The sequence below is a fragment of the Carassius gibelio genome, chromosome A20, assembly GCF_023724105.1.
Source record: "Carassius gibelio isolate Cgi1373 ecotype wild population from Czech Republic chromosome A20, carGib1.2-hapl.c, whole genome shotgun sequence".
Taxonomy (NCBI): Eukaryota; Metazoa; Chordata; class Actinopteri; order Cypriniformes; family Cyprinidae; genus Carassius; species Carassius gibelio.
In genome coordinates, this window is record NC_068390.1 from 5,893,473 (window position 1) to 5,910,316 (window position 16,844).

Sequence of the window (16,844 nt, forward strand, 5' to 3'; positions counted from 1 at the left end):
AAAATAATGCAAGTTTTTTGCTATACCGTTTATACCCTGGTAGAAATTTTCTGGCTATATATTTTTTGTGTGTTACAAATTATTACAGGGCTTAAAGTTCTCCGGCACCGTGCCGGATTCCCGGTGTGCAGCGTTTAATCCTACACTAACCAGACATCCAAAACGCCGCTTTTACCGCCACTCCTACCGTCGCTGCAGCGGTGTAAAGTGCATGTGCAGCCTTTGACCGCTGAGTGGCGCTTTAACCACAAGTTATAAAACAAGCGCATCAAAGCACATTTTTGCAAATAGATGTCAGTTTTGCTTCGCTGATGTGTTACATTTGACTGCTTCAGTCGCGGAAAATGAAAGAAAAACACTATAGTTTAAATATTTAATATATTTAATATTTAATACTCACAGAAGAAAGTTTGGTATTTATGAAGTTATATGCATTTCTTAGAACGAGAAAGAGGAAAAGAGTCTGTGCTTATATTTTCTAAGCTACATGGTATTAAACCATATTTTAGATTGGACACATTTAAAAGGTGTGCAGTATTATTTATATTATATTAATTATGCGTTATATTATCCGAAATAAATTGTGGTTTACTTTGCATTACTTTGCACTCTTAACGAGTCTTAACGTCTGTCTTATGCTGTCATTGCACAATAAAACAAACATCTTTTTAAAGGTGGAGGTGCAAGATGATTCACAATTTTATACATTAAATTACAATCCTGAAATATTACAAAGTTTTTAAAAGTAAAGAGATTATGTTTTTGAATTATAAGACAATGATGATGTCTGTCAGGTTTCTTATCAAACACTTTTATAGCACGTTTGTATAAACTATGTAAAGGTCTAAGAGTGGATTTTCCTGCTTGGGACCATGAAGTGATACAATAAGAGAAGTGAGGAAAGATTAAAGAGTGCAGAAAGATTCTTGCAGCTTCTGCTGAAAGTTGACTCCGTAAAAATTAAAAATTTCTAAGTTGAGGTGTAACTGTACAAACTATTTTTTTAACATGTTTTTTGAATGTTAATTGAGTATCTAAAATAACTCCAAGGTATTTAAAATCCGATACAATTTGTAATCTTTCACCATTTACTAATATATTTGGTATAACCTCATCCATCTTTCTAATCTTAAAATACATACAAGCAGTTTTCTGGACATTTAATGATAAACAACACTGATTTAACCAGTCTGAGATTTTGGTCATAACAGCAGATAGTTTTTGTGATACCTGTTCGTTTGTTTTAGCATGTACATAAATTACAGTATCGTCTGCATACATTTGAATAAATGCATCAGAACAAACATCTGGAAGATCATTCAGGTACAAACTAAAAAGTAGAGGTCCTAGTATGGACCCCTGAGGTACCCCTGTTAAACAGTGTCTTGTTGAAGATATACATGTTTTGTTCCGGGTGCATTGTTTCCTTGATGTAAGGTAAGACTCAATCCATTTCATTGTATGCACAGAAAAATTAAAATGTGCTAATTTAGATAATAAAATATTATGGGTTAAAGTGTCAAATGCTTTTTGCAAATCAAGAAACACCGCACCCACAACCCCCACCCTTATCTAACTTTAATCGCACTTGCTCAATGAAATACATACATACAGCAGTTTCCGTAGAGTGCCGTTTACGAAACCCAAACTGCATGGGGCACAATAAATTATTTTGTGTCTCAAAAAAATTTACAATTTGTTCAGTTACTACTTTTTCTGTTATTTTAGATACAGCTGACAAAATTGAGATTGGCCTATAATTTGCTACGTTTAGTGGATCACCTGCTTTAAAAACTGGGGTAACTATCCCAGTTTTCCAGCAGTTTAGAAAAATCGATTTCTTAATTGATAAGTTCACAAGGTGTAATCATGTCATCTCCATAAGAATGATATGATTGCCAAAACACATTTACTGGGATTTCTTAAAAGGTCCTTTACACATAATCTATTAATGGTAACTTTACCAGTAATTTACTAGTAAAGACTATGGTATGTGTGAAAGGGGATAAACTCTTCCTCTGTATACGCTGTGAATTTTAAATGCTTAACTAGATTTGTAACGTAAATTATTTATATACCTTTGCCAACACAGCAGATATATCAAGCTATGTCTAATTATGCCTTTTAATGATGGGTATGGTGTTAGCGCAGTGGATAAGACACACGTCTGTGGTGTGGGAGACCCGGGTTCGAATCCACTGTGAGACACCAATGTGTCCCTGAGCAAGACACTTAACCCCTAGTTGCTCCAGAGGCATGCGACCTCTGACATATATAGCAATTGTAAGTCGCTTTGGATAAAAGCGTCAGCTAAATGAATAAATGTAAATGTAATGGATTTAACATTGTTTAATCAAGCTGTAAAGTGAAACGTCACCTCCCTCTGCAGGTATTTGTTTTAAAATATAATGTATTTAAGTTATGTTCATGTTATATATATGGTGAGCGTGATTTCACCAAGTACAACATGTTCCTAGAACAACATTCCAATCAACCAATCAGAATAGAGATATAACCTTTCAAAAAATATCTGTTTTAGGCTTAAAATCAGGGTTTGGTGCTTCTACGCCCTTGTCAATCAGCTATCATTTCCCACTTATTTTAGGAATAAATCTAAATTAGTTACTAAATACAAACAGACCTAAACCTTTCTGTTTGTGTTGTGGGCTTGCTTAGACCTTTGTTGTGATAAACAGTAAAGTGTGTTCAAACACCAGCCAAGAGAGTGTAAAGAAATACCCTTTGTGAGAAGCAGTTAAATCAGCGGGAGTTAAAAGCAGATCATAAGTGTATTTATTTCTTGTCTCATTAGTGTTTAGCGCAGTTGTCGTTGCTAGGAAACACTTGTTTGTTTACTGTGTTGAGACGTGCTGCGTTTGGTCTCGTACTCTATCGAATACGTTGTCAGTGTTGTGCGCTTGCTTAGACCTTTGTTGTGATAAACAGTAAAGTACGTTCAGCTGAATTCAATTTCCGTTTTGTCGGGTTTAAAAAAGATTAGTATACCGTGGCATCCCTCCAGTTAAGCCCTCCTCGCGTGAAGACCGAAGAGTGTTAAGACCATCGACTCTACCGTGCGACTCCACCGGGCAGGGACACTGGCAGGGGTATTGTTTTGATTAATCTTTTTCCTTTTCCTTGTTTCATTTCTGTTTCAGTTGTTTTTTGTTTATAACCAAATCTTACTACGTGTTTCCAGATCCCTACTATCATTACCACTCGTAAACCATGCATCACACAATGTAGACCGCGCAATCTTACCAACTGTAGCCGCACTGGGTTGTACATAATAATTAACTCAAATGATATATAGGGAATTTTAATAATTAATCAGGAATATGATTAATATATATCTCATATGACAGTTACACTAAATTTTTTTGAAGATGAAAAATAGCTCAATTGCATTTATCAATAACTCATTACAGGGCACTGTAATTCACTCATTAATATGTCAATCTTACATTCTTCATATCAATTATAGTGATATCTCTTACTGTAAATTACTGCAAATCAAAACATCCAGCAAACGGGCGTAAGATTAACTTATCAATTTTCAATAAAGTTATCACTTATTATAATTCAAGGAAAAATATTCTCTGGCCATGAAAACATTATCCTATCATTATAATAAATTTAGTTACTCAATTTAAACAGCATGTAGCTAAGATCACACTTCATTGACTCGTAATGTGAGAGGTTCGGAGGCAATCATGAATATATTGGTTTTTAATAATTGAACTAATAATACATCAAACTACAAATCACACAATAAATACGCGTACGACAATACAGACAGTAAACTTTATACAAGACATAACGGAATCCAAATGAAGGAGAGAGATAGAGATAGAGAGAGAGAGAGAATGAATGCGAGAGGAGGGAGGTGAGAGAGAGAGAGAGAGAGAGCATGGTCACAGTATGATATGAGTTATGCAAACTCACAGACAGTACACTTGAAAGACACCAACGATTCAAATCATAGGCAAACTTTAAGCAGCATTTAAATCTCCATAGAAAAAGGATACTTGCAAATGCCCAGTGTGTGTGGCGTGAGACCGGCGACGCTCGTGTGACGTGCGTGTGAGCTGCGCTGGAGCTTGGCGTGAACGTGGTCTCTTTGTCTTCCGGCCTGGAGCTGCTGCGGAATTGCGTGGAATTTGAAAGGTTTAACAAGGCAGTGTTTCAGGATTCGTCTTCCTCGTGTGGAGAGGCGAATAGGTGAATAAACATAGTAATGAAAAGAAAACAAAACAACGAAAACGAAAGCTTCCGAAGGAGCCATGAGAGCTGAGCCCCTGTGCTGAGGGGGGCAGCGATAGGGGTGTGGCCCAAGGCCGCGCAGAGGGACAAGTGGGAGCGACACGGCTCGAAGCAGGAGAGCAGCGTGTAAGAGAACGAAGAGAGGGCGGACCTTGTTCAGTCAGCTCTTATGGCTTGAGATGGTACATGCCTCTGTTCGCGTGAACAACCAATGAACGTCCGCGATCTGAAGCGGGAAAAAGTTCCTTTGTCTCTGTGGAAACACCCACCCTAATAACTTAGGCTTGTCAGATCTCAGCAGTGATATTCTAACAAGTTCGTAATTCAAGATTAAATACATTTTTCATTAATTTGCTTTAGATAAGTGAGTTCGTCAAAGCATGACGATTAAACAGACACCAAAAGTGACATATATAAATGATCAAAACATGAAGTTACATTCAATTGCAGAATTACACACATTTAAAGATTAACACACGCTAATAAATTGCAGATAGTCCCAATTTATATGGGAAACATCTCAGTGCACCAACAAAACAATACTATATACATTTAGACCAAGTCTGAGTACATTTTACCATTCTTTTTGTAAGAGTTAGCCTTCCTGTCCTGTTTCCCAGTGGGATCATAAAGTTTTACGACCTGGTCAGGAGTGGGGTTACCGAAACATGACTCTATTTGAGAAAGTTAAAATGAGGAGAAACATTTCCAATTTATAAACTAGTAAAATTATAATCCTCGCATAACAAGGATTAACCATTGTACGCACAAACATATTTAAAATACATATTATTAAGGACTTACATAAAGAGCATAAAGAAAAGTTTGTTTGTGCTAATACACTACTTTCTTTTCCTATTGGTCTCTGGAATTGCCAGTCTGCTTTAAACAAAACCGATTTCATTACTTCTATTATTAGTCATTCAAAGCTTAATCTCATGGCCCTAACAGAGACCTGGATCAAACCAGAGGACACTGCTACCCCTGCATCACTCTCCAATAATTTCTCATTTTCCCACTCCCCCCGTTAGACTGGAAGAGGTGGAGGTACTGGTCTGCTCATGTCTAATGATTGGAAAGTTAATCCTTTACCATTTTTGGGTATCAACAGCTCCTTTGAATCTAATTCAGTTACTGTTACCTACCCTTTTAAAATATTTTTTTTTGTTGTCTATCGACCCCCAGGACCACTGGGCAACTTTTTGGATGAATTAGATGTGTTGCTCTCAACCTTTTCTGAGGATGGTACTCCCCTAGTTATGTTTGGAGATTTCAACATTCATCGAGATAAACCTCTGTTTGCCGATTTCCACACTCTGTTTGCCTCTTTTGATCTCAACCGAGTGTCAACTACTGCTACTCACAAATCAGGCAACCAACTGGACCTTATTTATACACGAAACTGCTCTACTGATCATGTTCTGGTTACTCCACTGCACATGTCGGATCACTTCCTCCTCACTCTTAACCTCAACATGATCCCTGACACATCACTTACCCCTCCACATGTCATCTTTCGACGTAACCTATGCACACTTTCACCCTCCCGGCTATCTGCAATGGTTTCTTCTTCACTTCCTTCCCCTAAACTGTTTGCCTCTTTGGATGCTAACAGTGCTACTGATACTTTCTGCTCCACTCTTACATCTTGTTCAGACACTGTTTGCCCCTTATCTTCCAGGCCAGCCCGTAACACCCCTTCTGCCCCTTGGTTATCTGATGTTCTACGCGAACACCGTTCTAAGCTTAGAGCTTCTGAAAGGGTGTGGCGCAAGTCCAAAAATACTGCTGACCTTATTGTGTATCAGTCACTCCTATCTTCTTTCTCTGCTAATGTCTCCTCTGCTAAAATGACATACTACAGCCGCGTTTCCACCGCAGGAACTTTACCCAGGAACTAGGGACTTTGGCCTGGTACTTGGTGTGTTTCCACCACAGGAACCAGGAACTTAATAAAGTTCTGGGTAAAAAAATGCCCCTCAGAAAGTCCCTGCTGGCGAGGTGGTACTTTTTCAAAGTTCCGGAACTTTCGGGGGCGGGACTTTGGCGCTAAACATGCTGATTGGTTGAGTTCACGCAGCATTGGTTGAGTTCAACCACCATTTATTCGAATCAACATTTTCAAAATATTACTGTTATTGTGTCATGAAATGTAATTTTAAAATTATTTCAGGAGAGAATGTAGTTGTTTAAAACTCAAATCTGTGGTTTATTTATAAAGACAGTGCCTATTTAAAAATGTGTTTCACCGATCTCAGAGACGGTAAGCTCCACTCGATCAGCGGGAGCTCAGTCCTCATGTATCCGCAGAGAGCAGCCTCATCTCGGATAGATCTTCTGATATGTGCCGCTGGCTCTGATGTCTCTTCAGTGGTTAAACATAAAATATAATTCAGCTGCGGGGTAAATCTAACAGGTTTTCTTTGGTCTGTATTCAATTTGTCTATATGTAAAAAAAAAAATAAAAAAGGCAAGTCTATATAATATTTTGTTTCATTGCAATGGCTGTATATAACATTACACATATCCCTGAACTAAGTACATTTCTGCAGCTGTTATTATGTTTAAATGAAAACGAAAGGAGGCAGTGGTATTTTATATCCTATTTAGTTTTATTGTAAATATACTGATGGGAAAATAACAGTAGCCAAAGCAATCTGAGTTCACGCAGCATTGGTTGAGTTCAAACACCATTTATTTGGATCATTTTCAAATATTACTGTTATTGTGTCATGAAATGTAATTTTAAAAGTATTTCAGGCGAGAATGTAGTTGTTTAAAACTCTCATCTATGGTTTATTTATAAAGACAGCGCCTATTTAAAAATGTATTTCGCCAATCTCGTAGACTGTGAGCTCCACTCGATCAGCGGAAGCTCAGTCCTCATGTATCCGCAGAGAGCAGCCTCATCTCGGACAGATCTTCTGATATGTGCCGCTGGCTCTTATGTCTCTTTAGTGGTTAAACATAACATAATTCAGCTGCGGGGTAAATCTAACAGGTTTTCTTTGGTCTGTATTCAATTTATCTATATGTTAAAATGAAAATAAAATATTATAATATAATATTATAAATATAATATTTTGTTTCATTGTAATGGCTGCATATACACATATCCCTGAACTAAGTAGATTTCTGCAGCTGTTATTATGCTTAAATGAAACCAAAGGAGGCAGTGGTATTTTATATCCCATTTCGTTTTATTGTAAATATACAGAGAGGAAAATTACAGGATTCGCGTAGTCGCTGACATCACACTCCCCAGTCGAATGCACGAAGTCAGATATAACTACCGATGATGCACGTCCAAAATCAGCGTACCTTTTTTTTTTTTTTTTTTTTTTTTTAAATCATTGGTACTTTGTATTGAGAAACGCGCAGACCTACGTCACCAGTCAATTTGCCTAATCTACCCTGTACTTTACACCGTGGTGGAAACGCAGAAAGCAACGGGTCTGGGGGGAAAAAAGTTCCTGGGAAAAAAAGTTCCTGGTACAAATGTTCCGGGTAATTTCGGTGGAAACGCGGCATACCATAACAAATTTAACAATTCATCTAACTCTCGCATGCTTTTTAAAACATTTTCCTCGCTTCTTTGTCCTCCTCCTCCCCCTCCTGCTTCATCTCTAATAGCTGACGACTTTGCAACGTTTTTCATTAATAAAATTAATTTTTACACGGTTAATCACCAGATCCTCCTATCAACCCTACTGGCAAATGGCATCTCAGGAACCACTCTTCAATGGTTTGAGTCTTACCTATCAGATAGGTCCTTCAAAGTATCTTGGAGAGGTGAGGTGTCCAAGTCTCAACATCTAACTACTGGGGTGCCTCAGGGCTCAGTTCTTGGACCACTTCTCTTCTCTGTTTACATGGCATCATTAGGTTCTGTCATTCAAAAACATGGCTTTTCATACCACTGCTATGCTGATGACACTCAACTCTACCTCTCATTCCATCCTGATGATCTGACGGTAGCTATTCGCATCTCAGCTTGTCTAACAGACATTTCTTCCTGGATGATGGACCATCACCTTCAACTAAACCTTGGCAAGACAGAACTGCTTGTGATTCCAGCAAACCCATCATTCTATCATAATTTCACCATCAAGTTAGGCACATCAGCCATAACTCCTTCAAAAACAGCTAGAAGCCTTGGAGTTATGATTGATGATCAGCTGACTTTCTCATGCCACATTGCTAAAACTGTCCGATCCTGCAGATTTGCTTTATTCAACATCAAGAAGATCAAGCCCTTTCTTTCGGAACATGCTGCACAGCTCCTTGTTCAAGCTCTTGTTCTGTCCAGGCTGGACTATTGCAATGCTCTCTTGGCAGGTCTTCCAGCCAATTCTATCAAACCTTTACAATTAATTCAGAACGCGGCAGCAAGATTAATTTTTAATGAGCCAAAAAGAATACGTCACATCTCTGTTTATCAATTTGCACTGGCTTCCAATAGCTGCTCGCATAAAATTCAAGGCATTGATGTTTGCCTACAAAACTACCACTGGCTCTGCACCCATTTACCTAAATTTGTTACTTCAGACTCATGTCTCTAGAAGCTTGCGTTCTGCAAGTGAACGTCGCTTGATTGTGCCATCCTAAAGAAGCACAAAGTCACTTTTACGGACTTTTAAATTAAATGTTCCCTTCTGGTGGAATGAACTCCCCAACTCAATCCGAGCAGCTGAGTCCTTAGCCATCTTCAAGAATCGACTTAAAACCCATCTCTTCCATCTTTATTTGACCCTCTAACTTTAACACTCACTATTCTACTTCTATTCTTTAAAAAATCTAACTACCTTTCTAATCTTTTTGTATTCCATTTTCTTTTAATGTATTATGCAATTGTATATGTATGTGTGTGTGTGTGTGTGTGTAAAGACCTCTAACTGGCTTGCTCTATTCTTTTCTTTTTCTTTTTTTATTCTATCTGTTTTCTTATTATTTATTATATTTAAAATCCCATGCTACGTGTACGGTGTTAACCTAACTGAGACTTGTTATAGCACTTATATATCATTGCTCTTTTTGTTGTTTTTGATTGCTTCCACTGTCTTCATCTGTAAGTCGCTTTGGATAAAAGCGTCTGCTAAATGAATAAATGTAAATGTAATTGTAAATGTAAAAAAAAAAAAAAAAAAGATTACTCTGTTGTCAAAATAATCATTAGATTAATTGATTACCAAAAGAATCATTAGTTACAGGCCTAGATTAGTTAAAATATTTCTAAAAACAACTGCATAGTTTTACTTTTTATAATAAAAAGGCAAACATTTTATAGAAAACTTCTTAAAAACAGTATTAAAATATCGTCACATTCTAGTGAAACAAGTATCTGTATTAGGGTGCTTTCACATCTATAGTTCGGTTCATTTGGTCCGAACCAAGGGCAAACAATTATACCGTAGCATTTTTCAGCTTTTTTGGTTCCTTTTCACACCACACTGATTGCTTTGGTCCGTACCAGTTGAAACTAACCAAAATGCTGTCACATGACAACATCCACATCACTCATTGGCCATGACAAAATAATAATTGGCCTCATAGAAATTTGGTCTGATGACCATTAGCATGTCAGAGTTAAGAAGAATTAATGCACGCCTCCGCTTGAAGTCACAGTTTGCAGTGCATTAGAATGTTGTTTTCACTCTGCATCTGCGCTTCATTATTGAAATGTATTGTTTGCATATTGTGGTGTATACAAACAATGTAATAGATTATGGCCAGGGACAAAACCAGCCCACGCAGTTTTCTTTCCATAGTTGTGTTGTCTCTGTGTTGTTTGCTGTCTTTTCCTCTTATGTTGGAATTTTCCCTCACGTAAATTGACCATTTGAAAACCAGTTTAGGAAATACGTCATGGCAAATGAGTGATGTGGATGTTGCCATGTGACTGCATTTTAGTTCGTTTCAACTGGTACGGAACAAAAGCCATCAGTGTGGTGTGAAAAGGAACCAAAAAAGCTGAAAAATGCTACATTATGTAATTGTTTGCCCTTGGTTTGGACCAAATGAACCAAACTTGAGATGTGAAAGCACCCTTAAAGCACCCTTTGTCTCATCTCATTAGCTAAGTGTATTGTCATACAACTAGTGTCGTTAAGCGGAGTTATAGCTCATGATTTTCCAAGTACAGCTTTCTTTCTGCAGGTCAATCATATATTCAAGAAAAAGAAAATCAGTTTGAATAAAGAAAGCGATAACTTTGCCATAGTATCCTTTCAAATGTTAAAGTTGTCACAGTCATTGCATCCTTTGCATGTGTTGCCCCGCCCCCGGAAAAACCTTCAGGCACAGGATTTTTTTTTTTTTTTTTTTTTTGCTTTAACCCCTGTTATTATCTTTTGTGCTCTAGAAAGGATCTATAGAAATAAAGTACTTACTATATACCAGTAGACAGGACTGCTTTGTAACTTACACCTGGAGCCAGTTGCATTAAATACTTAACCCTTTCGAGTCGATTAACGCGCATATGCGTTTTGAGTCATTTTCACCTGATAACCCTGAAAAGAACTTAAATTACACTCTCAGTTTTAATCGTACAGATAAGAGCAATACATCTATCGAATCTGTAAAGGGTCTAGTTTTTTTTGGATACAGACATAATAACAAAAAACCTTTGTGCACTTATAAAATAAAGATAACAAACAAGGTGCGCTGTCTACAGTCTTTATCTCCGCTGATCGTCATGTACAAACATTTCATTAAAATGAACTGTAACTCCGTGAATACTCAACGAAGAGACATGAGAGAGATATCTATAGAAAGCCTGGAATGTCTACTTTTAAACTAAACAAGTGCTGCCGAAAACAAATATTCTGAGATAAAGTAATCCATATGAAAACAACGCAATGTCTGTTTTTCATATCTCCGCTCATTATATCTAATGTGACCACGCCCCCCCGCTTAACGCGCTATTCAGATTCAAACTGAAGCGCGCGGCTTGAATACGCCCACACAGAAGAAAAAGCAGCGAGACTATTCTTCAAGTTTTTATTTTATTTTACTGTTTGCTTCGCGATGAGAGGAATAAGACATAATTCACCCCAAAAAGATGTGATGTGGTTGAGGATTTGAGAAATGGATTTCCTCAGAAAAAAGAATGAAGCGCTTTATTCAGCAGAGATCATAAACATGAGTAAGTCTCTTTTTATTTATTTGTACTAGTTTTCACATAACGTGTAAACATTTTACTAGTTAGGCTTTTTCCAAATACTTTTTCCAAACTATAATTCCTGACTAAATGTATAATCAAGTGAAACATTATGAAGTTTCAATAACAATATACAATACTATACCATTCAAAAGCTTGATGTAAATAATATAAATGTGACAAATAGAGATAACTCTAACAAATGTAAAAACAATGCAGTTCTTTCGATTTATTCCCCCTAAAAAAAACCTGAAAAATATTATCAGCTCTTTTCAACATTAATAATAATAATGATAATAAATGGGGTTTATTTGGTAGAAAATAAGATTGTTAAAAGGATTTCTGAAGGATTGTGTGACTAGAGAAAGGATGCCAAAAAAATTGCCCTCAGAGTGGCACAGTTGAATGAGAGGCTCATTATGTGGCTCATTATGCAGGCCTTTGTCTTCTCAGGTGTAAATCACAATGATATTCATGATAGTTGACGCCTACTCGCATATGACTTTTACCAACAAAAAGTGTTTTAGAAAATTTAAATCAATATATTGTTTTCTGTGAGTGAGTAAACAAGATGATTTTCACATCATTCAGAAAGAAAAATTCTAGGCTACAAGCTCCAGTTCTCAACTTTTCCGGCAACCAATTTTATGTATGTGTTTTATTGCCTTATTCAAGTGATTTAACATTTTTAGTTTTTCACTAACCATGCATAACATTTTTTTTCTCAAAAATACAATCATGTACATGCATGCATTTCACATATTATTATAGCCCAGTTTGTGCTGATTACAGTGATATTAGACTTTACCCATTTAGATATTTATAAGAAACTGAAAAAAGCACAAATGTCAGGGCATGACAAAACTTCTCAAGGCCCCAAAAATACCCTTAGACTCCAGAGGGTTAAACTAGTATTACATGTTAGTCATCTAATTTATATCTTTAAAAAATGGTCATACATATCCAAGTCAGTTATATTAAAACTTACATTGGTCTAATTTGAAAAAGTAAACGTAAGACTGTTCATCCTTTATCTAACTGTTAGTTGTCCACACTAGTACTTAAAACAAAGGTTTAACTTGGTAGTTGTATCTATGACTGGGCCCCTCTGTGTAATGAAGAAACCGACTAATATGAAAATGCTGGGTGAGCCATGCCATGAGTAAAGATGTGAATTTAACATTTAAACGATTAATTTAGCTCTACTTCAGGCTATGCCTAGTTGTTTATGTTTATGATCTTGTCTTTTAGTTTAACTTTTTTCTTTTTTTTAACAATATTGAATAAAAACAGTAATTATTTTGATGAATTGAAACACATTCAACTATATGTGACAGGAAATTATCATACATTGCAAAATGATTTTGGTTATACCTCCCTGACCCTATACATTGGTTTTTAAGAAAATGATCAGTGATGTAATGTCTTCTGGTGAACTGGATGCAGGATAATATATGTTAATGTGTTTTTGTGTGTCTGTTTGTAGGTGTTTGTTTTGTCCACTCATCCGTATGGCTGCAGGGTGATCCAGCGTATATTGGAGCACTGTACCCAGGAGCAGACCCTGCCCATCCTGGAAGAACTCCACCAGCACTCTGAGCAGCTGGGACAGGTATGACTTCCTGAATGTCTTGTGGCAATTCTAAGAATCTCTGATGTCTGTAGTTAGTTTCTTATTGTGTGGCCTCTTTTCATTAAAAAAAAAAAAAATCCTAGTAGAAAATGTCAATTTAAATAATGAACTGTTGCAAAGACCGAGCTTCATTTACCATTTATTTTTCTATATAAGCATACACTAGATAGAATTTGATTGGTGTGCTTATAACTATTGCACTTGCATCTATTGCAGCATCTAGTGCAAGTCACAGTATTCTAAACGGAAAAAAAAATGCAGCGTTTAAGTTAATGCATCTCATTCTTGCAATTGTTGTTGCAATGTTGTATTATTATTATTATTTATTTTTATTATTATTATTATTAATGTTGTAAAGAGCTGAGAATTTGAAAGAGCTGAGAAATTGAAAGAACAGAAATGTAGGTAACATTTATCATATTAGTCATTTTTATTTATCATCATGTGTGCTAAATGTTTTAATTTCTCATTAAATTCATATAAATTCTCATAACTAGCATTTCCAAAGTGTGTATTGTTTATGTGCTTTCAAATAAACTAAATGATAAACTATTAACATTGTTGTAATGGACACTGATACTTTTAGATGATGTGAATGAAACTTCATAATGTTTCACTTGATTATACATTTAGTCAGGAATTATAGTCATCAAAAAATCATCAAATATATATGGACTTATGTTTAAGATCTCTACTGGACAAAGCTCTTCATTCTTTTTTTTTCTGAGGAAATACAAAACTCAAATCCTGAGGTAATCATCAGCGCAAAGCAAACAGTAAAAAAAAAAAAAAAAAAACTTGAATGGTCTTGTTGCTTTGTTTTCTGTGGTATGGGCATAAACACACTGCACACTTCACGTGGAACATTATAATCACAATAGCGCGTTCAGTGCATGGTCACATTAGATATAATGAAAGAAAACGTGAATGACGGACATTGCGTTGTGTTCATATGGATTACTTTATCTCAAAAGTAGACATGTCAAGCTTTCTATAGATATATCTGTCATGTCTCTTTGAGTATTCACCGAGTTAGTTTACATTTTAATGACAGGTTTCTAAATGATCACCGCAGACCAAGGCTACAGACAGCGCACCTTGTTTTTATTTACTTTATAAATGCACAAAATGTTGTTGTTATTATGTGTATAAATAAAAGTAGACCCTTTACAGATTTGATTGATGTATTGCTCTTATCTGTGCAATCAAAACTGAAAGTGTAATTTAAGTTGTCTTAAATTTAAAGATTGAAAAACCAGAATTGCGATATGGCTGAATGTGAGGATTAAACTTCAAAAGGCTATGATTTCATTGAATAAACGAGCACTGCAGCTTCAATATCCGGTGCTGCACTGCTTTGTGTTCTGCCATTAAAGGGGTCATTCACCCAAAAATCTAAATTATGTCATTAATAACTTACCCTCATATAATCGGACACATCTGACAGAAACGGTTCTTGACTCGTGAACATTATCTGACTCGGCTCTGTGTTCATCTTCAGTTCTCTCTTCACAGCAGTTCAGTCAGTGTACTGTTTGAGTACATGAATTACTCCGCGATATTGGTTTGTTTGAACTCAGAGGGAGTGTCAGCCCCATTAAAAAAAAAAGTTAACAGCTTAAGTCAATTGTGGATTAATGCGTAGTGGAGATGTGAACAGTTTAAAACGATTCAGTTTGACTTGGTGAACTGGTTCAAAAAGATCCGGTTACGTTGATTAGTTTGCGAACCGGATATGAAAAACTGCTTTGTTTTGAACTCTCTCACAACAGACATGGAAGAGAAGACAATGCTGAATAAAGTCATAGTTTTTGCTATTTTTGGACCAAAATGTCTTTTCGATGCTTCAAAAAAAAATTCTAACTGACCCTCTGATGTCACATGGACTACTTTGATTATGTTTTTCTTACCTTTCTGGACATGGACAGTATACCGTACACACAGTTTCAGTGGAGGGACTGAGAGCTGTCTGACTAAATCTAAGATATCTTAAACTGTGTTCCGAAGATAAATGGAGGTCTTACTGGTTTGAACAGACATGAGGGTGAGTTATTAATGAGATAATTTAGATTTTTGGGTGAACTATCCCTTTAACAGGGAAACAATATATTTCTACCAAACGCTCCACCTACTGGCACAGAATGAATGAGCATTTTCAATAAAAAAATTTTGTTCAGTTCAGACCAATGCAAAAATCGACCCATGTTTTTACCCTGCAAACACACAGAGATTTAAATGTAAATTGGTGGATCGATAAGAAGATAATGCATTATAAATATCTAAACCTAGGGTTGTGTAATATGTATTGTCTGTAATATTGTAATTAGCTATAGAGTATAAAGCGAACAAAAATATTTTTTTTTCTCCAAAAGCAAGCATGATTACAAATGTGATATTTATTTTTATACAACAGTTAATTAAACAAGTAGTTAATATTTGAGACTTATGTATATATTTTGTCAATATTGCACACACCTAATTTATTTAATTAATGGATATAATTATTGATAATTGTTTAAATATAATAGTTTTGACTAATGCTTTTTGATCCATTTTCTTAAAAATGGTTTAAATGCTGGAATGTAAAGTATATTTTATAAAACTTTGTTTTTGTGAAAACTTTTCTAAACTGTAAATGCTTTTTACAGTAATTTTACAGTTTAATATGGTACTCGTATGGAAATTAAAAATTAATTTTGTGTAGGTCTTAAAGGTTTTAAAGTCTTAAATTTGAGCTTAAAAATCCTGCAGAAACCCTGAAAAACATTCCGTGTGAATGGGCCCTAAGGATGCATCCAAACATATGACTGATTAGATATGGTCTTCATGGCAAATAACATTTACTCATGAGACTCGACTAATGCTGAGTTAATTTCAGTGAAATGTTAGCATATTGCTGAGCTAACACAACTCTGTTCTCAACGACCCTGCAAAATTGGACAGTTGTGATTTCTTATTGAAACTAGAAGTTGGGGAGATTTTATTTTTTTTTTAATTGCCAATAGATTTTACTATCATTGTTTACTAGGGCTTGCCCAAATACTTGAACAATCTTCTTTCTAATAAAGGAAGGAATGTCTGCCTGTTTTAGTGTTGCACGGTGCACTGATACTTCAAAAGTATCGCGATTCTTGGAAATTAAAAACGTCACGATACCTAAATTTATTAGTATCGATACTTCAAAGAATGACTGCGTTCTAGATTTGTAAGAGACGTATTTCATGTTGGTGTGTGCAACACACGCTTCCATTGCCTCCTTATGTACGTCTGTGTTTTTTCTCCTCAAGCAAGCAAAAAAGCACTACTGCCTGCATTAGTGGCTTTACTAAACTGATTTGGCTATACTAAAATGTGTGCATAATCGCATTAAATAGTTTAAATAAGTTGTTCGGATGAACAAAGCACAAGGTTTTCTTGCATAATTAACATTTTAATAGTTTGGTCAGACAGTTCATATATAATATTCACATTAATCGGGGATTAAACGTGTTATTTTTATATTTCATATTTTGTTCAAATGTTTAATATATCTGCTGTTCATATGTTCATTTATTAGTGTATTATTAGTTATGATTAGAATGTTGTCCTGGTTTTAAAATAAAGCACATCAATGATATTTGAGAAAATATTTTCCCTTTACAGGAAAAGTATCGAAAAAGTATTGAAATCGCAATTCTTGACTAGTTATCGGTATCGAAACAATAATTTTGGTATCGTGACAACACTAGTCTGTTTGCATTTTTATTATGTTGAGAATCGTTCATCCAGTCGACTTTGTACATGGTGGTT

At 35.7% G+C, this 16,844-nt stretch overlaps 1 protein-coding gene and 1 long non-coding RNA gene across 6 annotated transcripts in view; one reads left to right on the plus strand and one right to left on the minus strand.

The window, feature by feature from the left end:
• Positions 1-16,844, minus strand: part of LOC127938360 (uncharacterized) — a 172,068-nt gene that overhangs the window by 122,610 nt on the left and 32,614 nt on the right. The gene's annotated exons all lie outside the window — the stretch shown is intronic.
• Positions 1-16,844, plus strand: part of LOC127938353 (pumilio homolog 2) — a 167,821-nt gene that overhangs the window by 120,941 nt on the left and 30,036 nt on the right. For all 5 annotated transcript variants that reach the window (XM_052534927.1, XM_052534930.1, XM_052534929.1 and 2 more), the window contains exon 19: positions 12,909-13,034. In XM_052534927.1, the coding sequence (XP_052390887.1) occupies positions 12,909-13,034 (126 nt within the window). The remainder of the gene's footprint in view (positions 1-12,908; positions 13,035-16,844) is intronic.